Raw genomic sequence first — 14,778 nt, 5'->3', positions numbered from 1 at the left:
CCCGTGTACCCACACGGTTCCCACAAGGGCACCCATCCAGCAGAGAATGGAGGGAACATGTTAGTGGAAACGTCAGTTAGGAGTTTCAGACACTTGTGTGGTGCAGAGACTGGAGCTTGCTTGCTTCCTTTGAAGGTGCTCTCACCTCTCTCCGACTCCATCCTGGCTGAGAAGACAGTGATCGTCCTAGATGACCGCGTCACCATTGCAGACCTGGGCGTGCAGCTGGTGGCCGGCTTGTCTCTTGCCCTGCAGCCTCACAGAGCGGACAAAAGAGCCATCGTCTCCACGGTGTCTGCCCAGGACGTTCTCACAGCCCCGCAGCAGGTGGGATTCCAGGGTCCTTTTGTACCCGGTCAGTTGAGACCACTTCCCTCCCTCTCATACCTGCCGAGAAGATCAGTAGAGCCCTCATAGCTATATCGGGTGGTCCTTGAAACTTCTTTCTGCTTCTTATCCAGTCCAGCCTGTCCCTTTTCGAGAAAAATGCCAGTGACTTAGATACATGTTCCTCATTCATGCTTTTATACACCAACCTCATGTCTATACACTAATTGCTTTACTGCAGCCTTATCTGCGCTCGGCATACTCAGCTAGACCATGACCAAAGAATCACATGTTGTCACTCTGCCAAAGCAGGTGTTTGTTTTTTTGTTTTTTTTTTTGTTTTTAACTTGGGCATTGCCATTTCAGCTACTTAAACAGGCATTGCTAACAGGCACCAAATCGCTACTGTTTACCGTAATTGCCAACTCTAAAGCTCTCCTCCATCTTTAAACTCATAACAAGTTTGTAGAGGCGTCAGGACACTGTACCTTTCCAGGGAGCTCGTCTCATAATGTATCTTTCCCCAGGCCCCTCAGCTGGTGTGTGTTCTGCTTCATCAGCACTGGCTTTCTAATAAAGGATGTTCAAAGTGATATTATCTGGAGCAGGAGCCTGATTAGCTGCACCTGATCTTGATTCAGAAAAATTGCCTGATCTTTCAAAATGTTTTTTTAGAAAGATTGAAGTCAACTTTTGTTGTATGGCATGCAATAAATTAATACGCACTTTAATGCATTCATCAAAGTATATTATTTGCTCCTCACATCAGTGGGGCAAAAGCATATTACTGATGCCAGTTCACATAAAAGTTTATTTTTCTCAGTCTGTATATTTAAATGGTATTCTATGGGAAATCATGTGTATGTTTGCAATTTGAAGGAACCTGATTATAACATAATCCTTTGGTTTCATTTTTCTTAGGAAGCAATAGTCAGTTCTTGGATTTTATTCAGTGATGGTTCGGTGACACCCTTAGACATTTATGATCCCAAGGATTTTTCAGTTACTGTGTCATCATTGGATGAAATGGTGGTGTCTGTCCAGGCAAACCTTCAGTCCAGATGGCCAGTTGTGGTCGCACAGGGTGAAGGGCAAGGGCCCTTGATTAAATTAGAAATGATGATTAGCGAGCCCTGTCAGAAGACCAAGAGGAAGAGTGTTCTTGCCGTGGGTAAAGGAAATGTCAAAGTCAGATTTGAACCAAATATTGATGAGCACCAAGGAGGCACCAACGATATTGAGGGTCTCCGTCGGGAATACAAAGACCACCTCAGTAATTCCATAGAGCGTGAGGGAAACCAGGAGAGAGCAGTCCAGGAGTGGTTCCAACATGGTGCCTCCGTTGGCCAAGAAGAACGTGGCAACAAAAGCACAACCCCACAGTCTCCCTTGGAAGGAAAAGATAAGAAGTTGCTCAAGAGTGGCAGTCCAGACACCTTCACAAGCTTCCCCACTCCGGGGAAGTTACCGGAAGCCAACAATCCCAGTGACCTGACCGTGACCTCAAGGGGGTTAACTGACCTGGAGATCGGCATGTACGCCCTGCTCTGTGTCTTCTGCCTGGCCATTCTGGTCTTCTTAATCAACTGTGTGGCATTTGCTTGGAAATACAGACACAAAAGATTCGCCGTGAGCGAGCAAGGCAACATCCCCCATTCCCATGACTGGGTCTGGCTGGGGAACGAGGTGGAACTTCTGGAGAACCCTGTGGACATCACCCTCCCGTCGGAGGAGTGCACAACCATGCTAGACAGAGGCCTGCAGTTCGAGGAAAGGAACTTCCTTCTCAATGGCGGTTCCCAGAAGACTTTCCATAGTCAGCTGCTCAGGCCCTCTGACTATGTCTATGAGAAAGACATGAAAAGTGAGCCTCTAAATCCATCGGGCCCCAAGCGGAAGAGAGTCAAGTTCACTTCCTACACCACTATCCTCCCGGAGGACGGCGGCCCGTACACCAACTCCATCCTGTTCGACAGTGAGGACAACATCAAGTGGGTCTGTCAGGACACGGGGCTGGGGGGCCCCCGGGACCTAAGAGACTATATGGAGAGGCTGCAAGACCACATGTGAACTTTCTTACGTTTGTATTCACCTTTATGCCTTCTGTTTTTTGAACGGTGGAGCAGTGAGTTTGTTCAGCAATAGGGGATGATTTAACAAAGCTTAATTTGTGGCGGTCTGGGGGGGATCCCTTTCTGAGCAGGTGTCAGAGGCCTGGAGGGCTATCGCGGCTGGGCTATAAGCCCGGAGATGTCTCTAAAGCAGCCACATGTAGACCCTGGAGAAATTCTAAAATGACAGTTGTGTCTGCTGCCTGGTACTAGCTTGGTTCAAATATGCTAAACCTGACCCCACAGACACTGTTAGTCATCTCGCGACAAACGGCCGTGTGGAATTAGAAAAGGCTCGGGTGTTGGTTTTTCTATTCCTAGAACTTTTAAAGCACAGTGGACATTCCTTGCCCTTGGCCTGAGACTGGACGTACGTGAAAGATGCTGAATGTAGCCGCCCTCATTTGTTACGAGGCTGCTCATTATTTTTATACACATTTGCACCTGCACCTGGTTCCTTTGGCCTCTGCAATTCTTTTTTGAAACATGAAGAAAAGCAATCGCGGTCTCCTCTCTGAGCTGTTTGATTTACACATGAGTTTTAGTCACTGACATTTGCCGCGTCCACGCAGGACGTCAGGTGTTCTCTGGTTGCCCACGTTCCTTACCTGAGGGGCAATGTCTGAGAAGCTTATCCTCACGCTGTCCTTCCTTCTCTTTGTTGTGGAACCTCCTTGTATCAGCCTGGGACATGGGATTTTACATAAAATATTAATCTACTGCGAGGGAGGGCCATCTTTACAGTTTTCTATACGACGCTTACAAACTCTGGTGACCACTTGTCAACCACATTTGTTTTTATCTTCTGCTTGTGGAAGATTTGTGGGGAACTCCTGGAGTGTGTTTCTAAGGGCAGAAAGACCCTGAGATAGTCATGTTTATACTGGTGCTTTCTGGTCAACACAATTTGTTATCCAAACTGAGATAAAAATTTTAAATTAATTATACACAGAAAGGAAATTGTGTAGGAAATACAGATTACACTCCCATTTTACCAGAGCAAAAAAAAATTTTTTTTTGAAAGTAAGTAAAATGATGTTTCAACTTAGCAATATGTAAAAATCCATCCATATAATTACGTCCCCCATCCCTCTCCCCGCCCCTGCAAAAATCATCCATCCTGACTCTGGCAGAGCTAAAACCTACACAGAGTGTGCTCTGATGGAGAAAAGAATGGGTTTGCTTACAAGTTTCATAAAATAAATGACTTTGAGGGTTTAAGAAGTAGATATGTAGGAAAACTATAGCTGTCGGAAAGTCAGAGTGGCAGCAGGAAAAAAAGCATGACCCTCTGCATAATTTTTTAAAAAGTGTTTTCAAAGAATAGTAGGCATGGTTTCAAGCAAAGCAACAATTTCAGATTAGGGGAGAACATAACGCCATTTGGTTAAGATGGGATGACTGGGAAAACGGGCATGGGACTAGCCTACCTATTCCATCTGCATCTCTAAGACATAGAAATGTAAAGACCAGAGTCACGAAGACCTGCAGGACGGGCAAGGAAGTGGTTTCCTGACCCCACCCGGCTGATGGGTGAGCTCTGAGAGGCATTTAGTTGTGTGGCTTCCTGTGCACGGGAGCATGACAACTCCGCCTCCTCTGGCCACCACGTGGCAGCCACGTTCTACCTGTGTCTCTTGCCGACAGGACTGCGGTAGGTTTATAAACAATGCATGAATCACCAGGGATGGAGACCTGATCTCGAGAGGCCAGTGTCCAGTCAATCTTGTGTTTAAGGTGGGAGTTTAGGGCTGTGGCCAGTGACGTTTCAAAAATCTTTCAATGTGATGGATGAAGGAAGTCAGGAGACCTGGGCGTTGGCTTCAGAGGGAGTTCGCAAAAAGAAGGCTGACGCCTGGCAGGAGGAGTGCCCCGGGGAGCCAGAGGAGACTGCGCTGCTCACCGCACCCAAGGATTCGGTGCCGGCCAGGGAGTCTGAAGGGAAGGGCCACACAGCTATCCAATGAGTCCCGCTCCTTCTGCAAGATGTTCTCAATTTTCTCTCCCTTTGGATCTTCAGCATTCCGAAATAACAGGAACTTTGTGTCTGAAACTGAGAAACCTCAGCTGGTATAGGGGTTGAGCCCTTCCCCCCCCACACACACACGTGTGTGCGCACATGACAGGCCACCCCCACTGGCACAGTGAGGCCCTGGGGAGGGTGGGTGGTGATCTGGGAAAGGACAAGGGACACTACCATTGTCATGGGGAGCGTTACTGAGAAGCTTGCAAAGCAGAGCATTTCCTGGGGTCTGAGTGCTTGGTGCAGGCAAAGCGCAAACGTAGGGAGCGTCAGAACAGAGACCGTGCCAGTGGCTTCTTGGGAGCGGGAAACTGACCGCTGTCCTGAAGATGCCCCCCGTGGGTGAGCCAGAGGCACCCAGACTGATACAGACTCCGTACAGTCACCTTTGCCAGCTTCTGTTCAAACTCAGTTCAACATGAACGTCACACGGAAGGTCATGGGGGGAGGTCCCTTTCACCATACAGTACACACTCACAAGACGCGCACACACATGCGCATGTGAGTGTGTAAATAGGAGCCAGAGAGTACGGTATTTAGTGGGAACCAGCGCCGTGGGCTGTCCCCCACTTGGCGTGGGCACTATTCACAGCTTACCAGGATTTCAGTGAAGTTTTATTCTAAATGTGTCCCAATCACCAGCAGCCCTGGATTATAGCCGCCTGTTTTCCAACTAGATCATTTAAAATAAATAGGAACTGTGCCCCTAAATATCTAAACTAAAATGGGGAAAAGACATAACTTATGAAGCCTTGAAATCCGTTCCCTGGGGGCCTGCAGGCTGTCTGGAGTTTCCAGTTTTTTACAGGTGGAATATCCAGTCGATCGGGGTGATTAATCACCTGAACAGAATAACGGCAGTAAAACCCCTTCCTCTCCCCAAAAAGTGAATGCTTAGGATCCCTCCCCCGCCCCACTGGCCCAGGCCAGCATCAGCAGGCCCCCTGAGGGGGCAGCTGAGAACTGTGTGGGTCTCACGGAGGGCAGCTCAGGCCCCCCCGGGGACCAGGCCACCTAGAACGGGGAGGGTGAGACCAGTGTTCCCAGCCGCAGCTGTGCTGCCCCCCAGGCTGCACCCCAGGATCCAGGAGCAGCTGCCACATGACGGAAGTGGAGTTCAGATGCTCAGTGTCCCATCCGAGGGAGCGCAAGTAGACCCTGCCAGTCTTCCCCGAAGAACAGCACCCAGCAAGCTTCAGAATGCTCCGTGGGTGCCAACAGAGAACGGACTGACCTCCCAGCTGGTTTGTGTTGCACCCTGGCCAGGATCAGCTCCTAGACTTAAACTCCAGGCAGAGGGTTTCTGTGTACACGTTGACACGGAAAAACACGGATCACTTTTTGTCCCATTGCCACATCCGTAGACGAGTACTTTCTACTTTGTTCACTTTTAAGTTTTAGGAAGTCTGCCTTTATGCATTTTGATCCTTTACATCCTTTCTTCACCCTTTTGGAAAGGCATCTTCCCAGTGTTGGGGTGTTGGGACCAGTCAGGGCTCTGTGTCAGAAAATTAACCAGCCCGTCCTCAACGACCACACAGAGCGGTTGCACCTGCTTCCTACACATCTCTGGGACCATCGTCTTTTCTACTCGAATCATCTCAAAAATGGCTTCCATTCTCCATCTAGTCTCTGTAAATGACACGACAGATGGTTTATAGACTCGTCAACCACCTTCTGCATCGAAATTCTACACGTGTGATGTGCCGCGTATCACCTGTGATGTAAAGGGACAGGACGGGTGGTGGAGAGATTATGGGAGGGTATGGACAACAGATATTTTTGTATGTAACCCACGCAATACCCCGAGGCGCTGAGAGGTGTGCTGGAATAAATACATTTTACAGTCAAAGCATGCAACGCTGTAGCTTTTAAATGTACAGGCCTTCCGCTCAAAAATATCTAAGCCCAAGGTGGGGAAAGCACCGAGCACTGGGTGAGGGCGCGGCTCGAGGCGGCATCACTGATGGAATCTGCCAGAATATTTTGATCTTACTCTTCATTACTTTTGGATTTTTTTCCTCTTTTTTTCCCCTGGAAATATTTCAGAAATAAAGTGACTACATTTCCCAGCATAAGGGTATATTCTAACCACAGGGTAACTCATCATTTTTAACATGAAAATAAACATTTAAACATTCTTCCGTGGCTTCATTATTTTATGCACATAGTCCCTTTTCAATTTTAGCCTCTGTATGATTTTACTATATAGTCTATTTTTTCTTCTTTGCCAGATATTTTTAATACCTCCGATACAGCAATAAATGGAAACCAAAAGAAAATGTTTATAAATGGTTGCAAACAACTTTCACCTTGGAAAGCTTCTCATTTGCTTTCCCAGCTGGGCGACACTTATTCCAGGATGTCTCCGAGGGAGGGCTCCTCACACCCACATCCCCGTCCAGGGCCCACCGTCTTGGGCTCCGGACTGACCTGCAGGATGCAATGACCCTCGGCCTCAGCCTCCCTTGTCAATGGTTTGCTCGTGTGTATGTATCTGGGGCAGGGGTGTAGACACAAGAAAAACACAAGCGTGCCGGGCTCCTGCCTGGGAGGCCGACTTGGTGTTTGAGCTGCCCGCCGGCCAGGCGCTGCCCAGCTCCCACACGTCCCCCGCCGGCATGCGTGCCCTTCCCACACTGCCAGCATCGTCTCTGGCATTTTGGCAAATGTCTCTCCTTGCTTTCAGGATGGGGCAGTAACTTGACATGTCACAGTAAATGCTCCCTACCGAGTAAGCTCTGCAGGGTAGCAGGCTTCAGATGAGCTCCCAGGTGTGGAGGATTTCCCACACTCTGGATGGATGCTTCCCACCAACCAACTCCTCCTTGTCCCTGTCCTTGGAACATAGGACAGAGCCACGGACCCAGGAGGCTTTCCCCAGGTCCCCGTGTGTGCGCACGTAGTCAGTAAAGTTGGTTTCTAAAAGAGAAGGGGGAAAGTAGCTTGAAAAAAGAAGGTTTGTAAAAGAATGAATCTGTTACATTTAGATTTTTTGAGTGTGTGCAAAATGCAAACCCCCACATTTCACATTTTGGGAGTATTAGACTCCTTCATGCCTTTAGTTTCTTTACGGTTTTACACAATTTAGACCAGTTACGGAGGGTTTTTTTGTTGCTTGCTTTTAGAAATTTTAAAAAGTACAAGAAAGTGCAGAAGCATTGTACCCTGGGTGACAATGTTTATAGACTCTTCTATGAGTCAAGGTGAGCAGGACACTGTCACTTTCCAGATGACAACTTTCTCCTTGGAAAGCTTCTCACTGCCGCAGTCCAAGAAGGTCATCATGTCATCTAAACTAGACAATCTTCACATTCCATGAGATGCCTTTATGATTCCTTTGGCTTTAATTATTGCTCTCGGTCAGTCAAGATGAAACTTTTTAATTTTATCTTAAGGATTGAAATCTCTAGATACTACAGAAGCCAAGAGGACAGATGATTTTTTTTTTTCTTATGCATCTGCACTGCCCGTTGGAATAATGCACTTTACAGAGAGATGGATGTTGCTCTGGAATTCAGGGTCCATGTGATAGTGACCTCTTTACCCATTCAAAAATGGTCCTTCTCTAGGCTTAAATCACTATTGACCTGACTCTTCTTTCTTTTCTTCCTTTGGCCAAAGAGCATGAACCACTTTCTAGTTCCTATAACAAGGTTGGAACTAAAATAATCTGCCACTTGCAGATGACCTCCTTTGTAGGAATTTGACTCGCTGAATGAAATAACACCAATGCCAGTGTAGACACTGCCCATGTAATGTAGTTTCCTCACTTAGAGATGCTTCCTCAGAGAGTGTGCCTTGTTTTCTTTGTCATAACCACTGTAGAATCTCTGTTTTATCTGGGTAAGTTCCCACTTCTGGCAAACATGCTCTAATCCCATGAATATTTTAGGCCGACAAGGAGCACCCACTAGGCATTGATAAGCACACTCTCCAGAGTTCTCAGCACTGTATTCCACTCTCCTGGTCATGCATTTCTACTGGGCACATCTGTAAACTTGTGTTGGGCCTTTTACTGTTTCAATTGCTCTGGTGCAGTAAATTGCTTACCACTGCCACAAAAGATGCCCACATCCCCAAGGATGCCAAGACTGGCCAAGGGAGGGACCAAAGTGCTTCCTCTTGGCACCGACCACCGAGTGAGTGACCTTTCCTATAGTTGTCCTCCACTGGGAGCCTTATTTTGAACATCAGTTTAAAATTCAACTCAGATTCCATGAATGAATCTGTTGCTCGACCCCCCTGACAGCTGATGTTCTAGGCATGGTCGTGGGTTTAAGCAAATGCCAAAACTATGAAAGGCAGGAGCCGAGACATAGAGAATTAAGTAATAAGTGATCACACCAGTTGGCTGAAAGACAACTGTGAATAACAATGGGTATCCTACGGCAGATCCATGCTCTTGGTAGGGGGTCACATATGTCTCTCTGTGGCAGACGATTCTTACAATGCTGCTTATCTATGCCATGTGTCTAAAGAGCATGCTGTTTGCTCACAATTTAAATCTGTATCCCTGCTGTCAGTTCCCCCATCCCAGGCTCTTCTAAGGCAGGTGGATCTGATCTGGGCTGCAGAGTGCCATGAATGGCAAACCCACACAGCCCACTTCTGGGTGGCTTCAGGGCAACAGCAGGGGATATATTTTGTCTGACATTTGAAAAAACGGTGTCATCCCCTATTTTCTATTTTTCTGAGTTGGGTTCTTGTTGCCTGGTACACGCCCGATATTATAAACAGAGCATGCTGTGATAACATTGTGCTTCTATATACTTTTTCGGTTGTATGATGTCTTTCTCATATTACCCATGGTTTTCAGTATGATCTGTTGTATATGTTCCTCAGTATATTTAACATATCTGTAAAGGCACTTCCAAACATTTTGAAAATGAAGAAATAAAACGTGTTGGATGATTCCTTGTTATAGTAAAACAATCCATTGGTAGGTTCCCAGAAATCACCTCATCTTCAAATAGATGTTCACAGGAGGACATTAAGAAGGCGTTAGGTCCAGCAGAGAGAGAGCTAGCTGTGTCTTCAGATCCTTGATGACAGCTACTGGCCAAGACTTTGAGAATTAGAGAAAAGAATGGCTTACTCAAATATAAGAGCAAGAGTCCAAGGGGAAGAGGCTTGCTCAGTGCCCCGGGGGATGTATTCTGGCTACAGAGCCTACTGGACCATCTACATTAGGAAGGTGTCTTCCAGAAAGAAGACAGTGGTGGTCCATGACTTCCTGTAGTTAAGACGTGCAAATTTGGTTCTTGGAGAAAGCCAAGAAAAGTCCATCTTTCTTTAAAGCTTCCAAAGTTAATTTTTTTTTTCAAAGTTAAATTTTAATTAAAGAAAAAGCTTTATTAAGATTTGTCCCTGCCAGCGGGGGGTGGGAAGTCAGTTCTACTTACAAAATTTGAGTCCCGAGAAAACCGACTCAGGCACCGAAAAGTTCAGTTCATATTCATAGTCTTGGGATGCGTTCCGTTTAACTCCAGAACAGCTAAAAACACTTCAATACATCGGGTCTCTGCCACTCTGCAAAGTTTAAGCAGGAAAGGGACCCCATCATGGCACACTCACATACCCTACAGGTGTCTCCAAGGGCTAAGTGCCTGACCGAAAGTCTGCCAGGTGGCTGAGCTTCTGTCAAAATACAGCTTGAGAAAAGCAAGTGCCCTCCCCAAGGCAGTGTCAGGTTGGCTGTTGCAGGCCTCTGTGACTACTGTCCATGCTCCCGGGTCACTCATGATAGTTAGAGGGGCCTGCGGCAGCTTCATAACCAGCGGTGTGCCCAGCACTACTCTAGACCTACAGAGGTCTCTACAAAACTCCCTTCTCTTCCTGCAAAAGGCAATAGCTATAAAGAGAGGATGGTTGGTGACACACACAGGTTCTGAGCCTTGACTCTTCTTTAAACAACAAGGTGGAACAGAACCCAGGAAGGCAGCATCACCAAGGCATGGAAGCCACTCCAAGGTGAGCTTGGTCTGTGAGAAGGAACATCAGGTGAGTTTCCAGGGCAGACTGGACTGACCTGCTCATGAAGGGGAATGCTGTTCGGTGCCACAGGTCATTAGGGGTTGGGACTGTAGAAAATGGATATTTTTGTCTAATAAGTTGTTTTCAATGGACCCTGCCCTAAAAATAGTTCATGTGAACTTAAACATTATGTATCCAGATATTCTTGTCTTTGACTCTGTAAGATTCGTAATGGATAGTATTAAAGTTGACACCCCTTAATAGCATTATTTTTTTCATAAAACATATATAGGAGCTTGTATTTCCAATTTTTCTTAATCTAGCAGAATGTTAAGACCATTTTTGACTGAGGAGCTTTCCAGCAGCCCTTTCAGCAGGGATCAGAATGTGTGCTTGCACGTACAGGTTGTGAGCGGGCAACGTTCCTTCCCATGCGTGCTGGGAAGGCATCAGGGTGGCCAGTAAGGGGTCCAGGGAGCATGATCACTGCTCACTGTTGCTGTGCATGGGGCAGATCTGCCCACTGGGCAGATTCCTTCCTGCTCAGTCATGAAATGCTACTTGAAGCTCATTTGAGGAGCACAAGTAAATGCTCTAAACATGAAGGCGCCATACATCAAGGATCTCTAAACTAATGAGGTCCTTGTCCAAACCTTTCACTTCTCAGGGAGGCTCTGAGCTTCTTGCCTTTCCTTCAGCGATCTGTGAAATCTGGGTCTGAGTTGGGGAGACCTGCACCAGCCCTGCATTGGCCTTACCCGCATACATGCCCAGACTCTAAAATGCAGAGAGGAAACCACCAAATCCAAAATGGCTACAGAAAGACAATATTATGCGTCAGCTTTGTATACTAAAGTTAAGTTTAGAAGCCATAAAATGTTCATGGCTTTTGGAAATAATTCATAAGTGAGACTTTCTAACTTATCAAGAATATCTGAATGCATATAGTGATCCCCAAGAGATTGTAGCCAATTATAAATAATGAGTTAAGTAAAGCCAGGTATTTTCAGAAACAAAAGAATTCTTTTTTTAAAGATTTTATTAATTTATTCATGAGAGACACAAAGAGAGAGAGGCAGAGACAGAGGCAGAGGGAGAAGCAGGCTCCTCACAGGGAGCGCGACATGGGACTTGATCCCAGGACTCCAGGATCACGCCCTGGGCCGAAGGCAGCAACTTAATCACTGAGCCACCCAGGTACCCCAGAAGCAGAAGAATTCTATTTCATATTTACATTAAATGTTTGATCTGTCCTGAAGCATGACCTCTATATGGAAGGGCATCTTGGGGGTCTACGGAGGCCTTGAGAGAGCCCTGGTTCCAGGGGCCACCTGGAGCTTCCCCCAACCTGGTGATGAGGTGTGTGTCTGGAGAAGGTATGAACTACAAGAGACCTATTAGTAAATATGGAAACACCAACACTATTCACCTTACATTTTATTTGACTTTTTGCAATAATGAACCTGTGGTTGAAAGATTATGAAACACTTTTCAAAAACGTACATTACCTTAGCCTGAAATATTCTAGATACTGAAACCACCAATATGCTTTATTGGACATTAACATAAAATTATAGAACAAAACAGGAAACCTCTAGGTTGGTTCTCACATTGAAAAGAATATTTCTGTTCATATGAAATGACACAAAATAACCAGTAACTTGATTAATGTGATGATAAAGGGTCAAACACATCAACTTTGTCACCAGGTTCACAGATCTGGCAACAGGACCGTAAAACCCCATGTGTGCAGGTGAGTGAGTGTCGGGTCTTGATGGGCAGATAAAATCCAGAGTGTTCCAGGTTGAGGGAGCAGAACATGCCAGAGCAGGAAGTTCCATGTATGTGCTTGAAAAGTAATGGGCAGGGGTCTTGTGAGAGCCTGGCCTGGTGGGGGTCTCTGATTCCCATGGGGGGTGGCCCTGAACAGGAAAGAGATGTGGCCTGAGATGCATTTTTTTTATCCATCGAGAGAGAGAATGTGTGTGAGCTGGGAGGTTGGGGGGGCAGAGGGAGAGAGAATCCCAAGCAGGCTCCATGCTCAGCACTTGGCTCAGAGCCTGATCTGGGGCTCAATCTCACAACTTTGAGATCATAACCTGAGTCAAAATGAAGAGTCTGATGCTTAACTGACTGAGCCACCCAGACGCCCCCTGAGATGCATTTTTAAAATAAACCTAAGGGGGGATCCCTGGGTGGCTCAGCGGTTTAGCACCTGCCTTTGGCCCAGGGCGCAATCCTGGAGTCCCGGGATCGAGTCTCACATCGGGCTCCCTGCATGGAGCCTGCTTCTCCCTCTACCTGTGCTCTGCCTCTCTCTCTCTATGCCTATCATAAATAAATAAATAAATCTTTAAAATAAATAAAATAAAATAAAATAAAATAAAATAAAATAGACCTAAGGCATACCAACCACACACAGGGCTCTGCGTTTGGGGCCTGGGTGCCATGATATTCCCTGCTCCAAAGCATCCACCATCATCTAGGGGGTGGGAATCCTGGTCAACAAGCTGGACAATAGACACAACCGAAACCTGGTCAGTCCTAAACAACAAAAAAATATTTAGAAAGTGTTGCTGGAGAACTTGGGCTAAGCAGGTACATTTGAGGTCATGCTTGGGTCATACTATGGTCGTCTCTCCAGCATGAAATTTTCCCCAACTGTGATATAAGCAGGAAACGCAGGCAGCTTACTCGGTGGGTAAAACAAAAACAACAAAAAAACTAAAGGCATTCCGGGGACACATCCTGTCATGCACAATGGTTTTTAACCTTCCCCCTTGAGGGTTTCAGACCACATTTAAGGGTTTGAGAAGTCTGCCTAGAAAAGAGCATTCCAGGTGTTCCTCAACTTGCATGTTCTGTGTTATCTACTTTCATTTTCCTTTTTTTCCTATTTTAATTAATTAATTAATTATGAATTTATTAGCTGCTCACTTTTGCCCAAAACCTATCAGAACCCTAACAGGCTACGCCACACACATTGAGAACTGCAGCTTCCGAGGACTCAGGACTGCTGGAAATGCAGGTTCTTCTCCGTTTGCAGCGCTGCTGGGGTTGGTGGGAAACAACGGATGTGTGAGGCTGGGACCCACGGGAGCCGCTGCCTAGTGATCTTAGAGCAGCAGCCCCCTGGTGAGCTGATTCCTTGCGGTTCTTGAAATACAGGTCTGCGGCAGCAAAGCTTTGGCATCTCAGAGAAACCACAAAACCCACCCCGGAGAGAGGGTAGGCAGGGGCTGCTCAGCCCGAGGAGCCTTGGGTCCTGCTCCAGCTAAGCGAGGGAAGTAAATAAAGAAATCCGTTTTATAAGAACGGTCTCCTGCCGGCCCGAACACTAAGAAGGTATTCACGCAAAGAAATGAGACCAGCTACCTTCCCTTGTTCAGGAGAAGCATGTTCGCTTATAAAAACCTGTTAAGAGCTATAATTTACACACCACACAGTTCGCCCATCTAAGGTGCACACATCTGCTTTTGGTATATTCACCCCTTCACCATGATCAGTTTTAGAACAAGCTCATCATGCCTTCCAGAAACCCCATTCTCTCATTCCCTTATCCCCATTTCTCCAAACTTACCTGCCTAGGGAACTGCTAATCTACTTTCCAGATGCAGAGTTTTGCTTCTTTTAAAGGTATTTTGTATAAATGGAATCCTACCATACGTGGGTTTTGTGACTGCTCTCTTTCATTTAGCATAATGATTTCAAAGTTGAAATGTGTCAGTGACCCAAGTGTCAAAACTAAAGTTTATAACTTTTGAAGGAAACTCAGGAGGATATTTTCCTTTCAACTTTGGGGCAAGCAAACATTTCTGAATCAAGACACTTAACCAGTTACAAGCAAAAAATGAATAAATTACACTTGCTCAAAACTTAAAACCTCTATTTTTCACCAAGACATCATTATGAAAATAGCCAATCCACAGAGTGGGAGAGAAAATGTCCTTGGTGCAAAAGACCTGTATCCAGAATATGCAAAGAGCCACCATGGGTTAATAAAAAGACAAACAACACATTTGAAAATGGGTGGACGATCTGAATAAAAGCTTCCCAAAGGAAGAGCTGTGAACAGCTCAAGAATGACTGCCTTACATCATTTGTCATCAGGGAGATGCAAGCCTCAGTAACAACGATGCCCTCCTGCCTTCTGCCTATGGAGGCTAAATCCACAAAGACTAAAGCACCCATTGTCCGCAAAGACGTGGAGGAGTCAAAATTGTCAGAGGCTGTGGGTGTCAGTTTCTGGGTAAGTGAAAGGTACACGTACCATACTCAGAATGGCATTCTCTGGGATTTACCCAGGAGCAGTAAGGACACAATTCCACACGAACAAGGACG

At 46.3% G+C, this 14,778-nt stretch overlaps 1 protein-coding gene across 3 annotated transcripts in view; it reads left to right on the top strand.

The window, feature by feature from the left end:
• Positions 1-9,375, top strand: part of TMEM132B (transmembrane protein 132B) — a 374,357-nt gene extending 364,982 nt beyond the window's left edge. For all 3 annotated transcript variants that reach the window (XM_077875247.1, XM_077875249.1, XM_077875248.1), the window contains exons 8-9: positions 136-327; positions 1,249-9,375. In XM_077875247.1, coding sequence (XP_077731373.1) covers positions 136-327; positions 1,249-2,397 — 1,341 coding nt within the window. In that variant the 3' untranslated portion in view covers positions 2,398-9,375. The remainder of the gene's footprint in view (positions 1-135; positions 328-1,248) is intronic.
• The last annotated feature ends 5,403 nt before the right edge of the window (positions 9,376-14,778 follow it).

Source organism: Canis aureus, chromosome 27 (assembly GCF_053574225.1).
Source record: "Canis aureus isolate CA01 chromosome 27, VMU_Caureus_v.1.0, whole genome shotgun sequence".
NCBI classification, from domain to species: Eukaryota; Metazoa; Chordata; class Mammalia; order Carnivora; family Canidae; genus Canis; species Canis aureus.
Note: the sequence above shows the minus strand (reverse complement) of the source record. Positions and strands in the feature narration are given on the sequence as shown.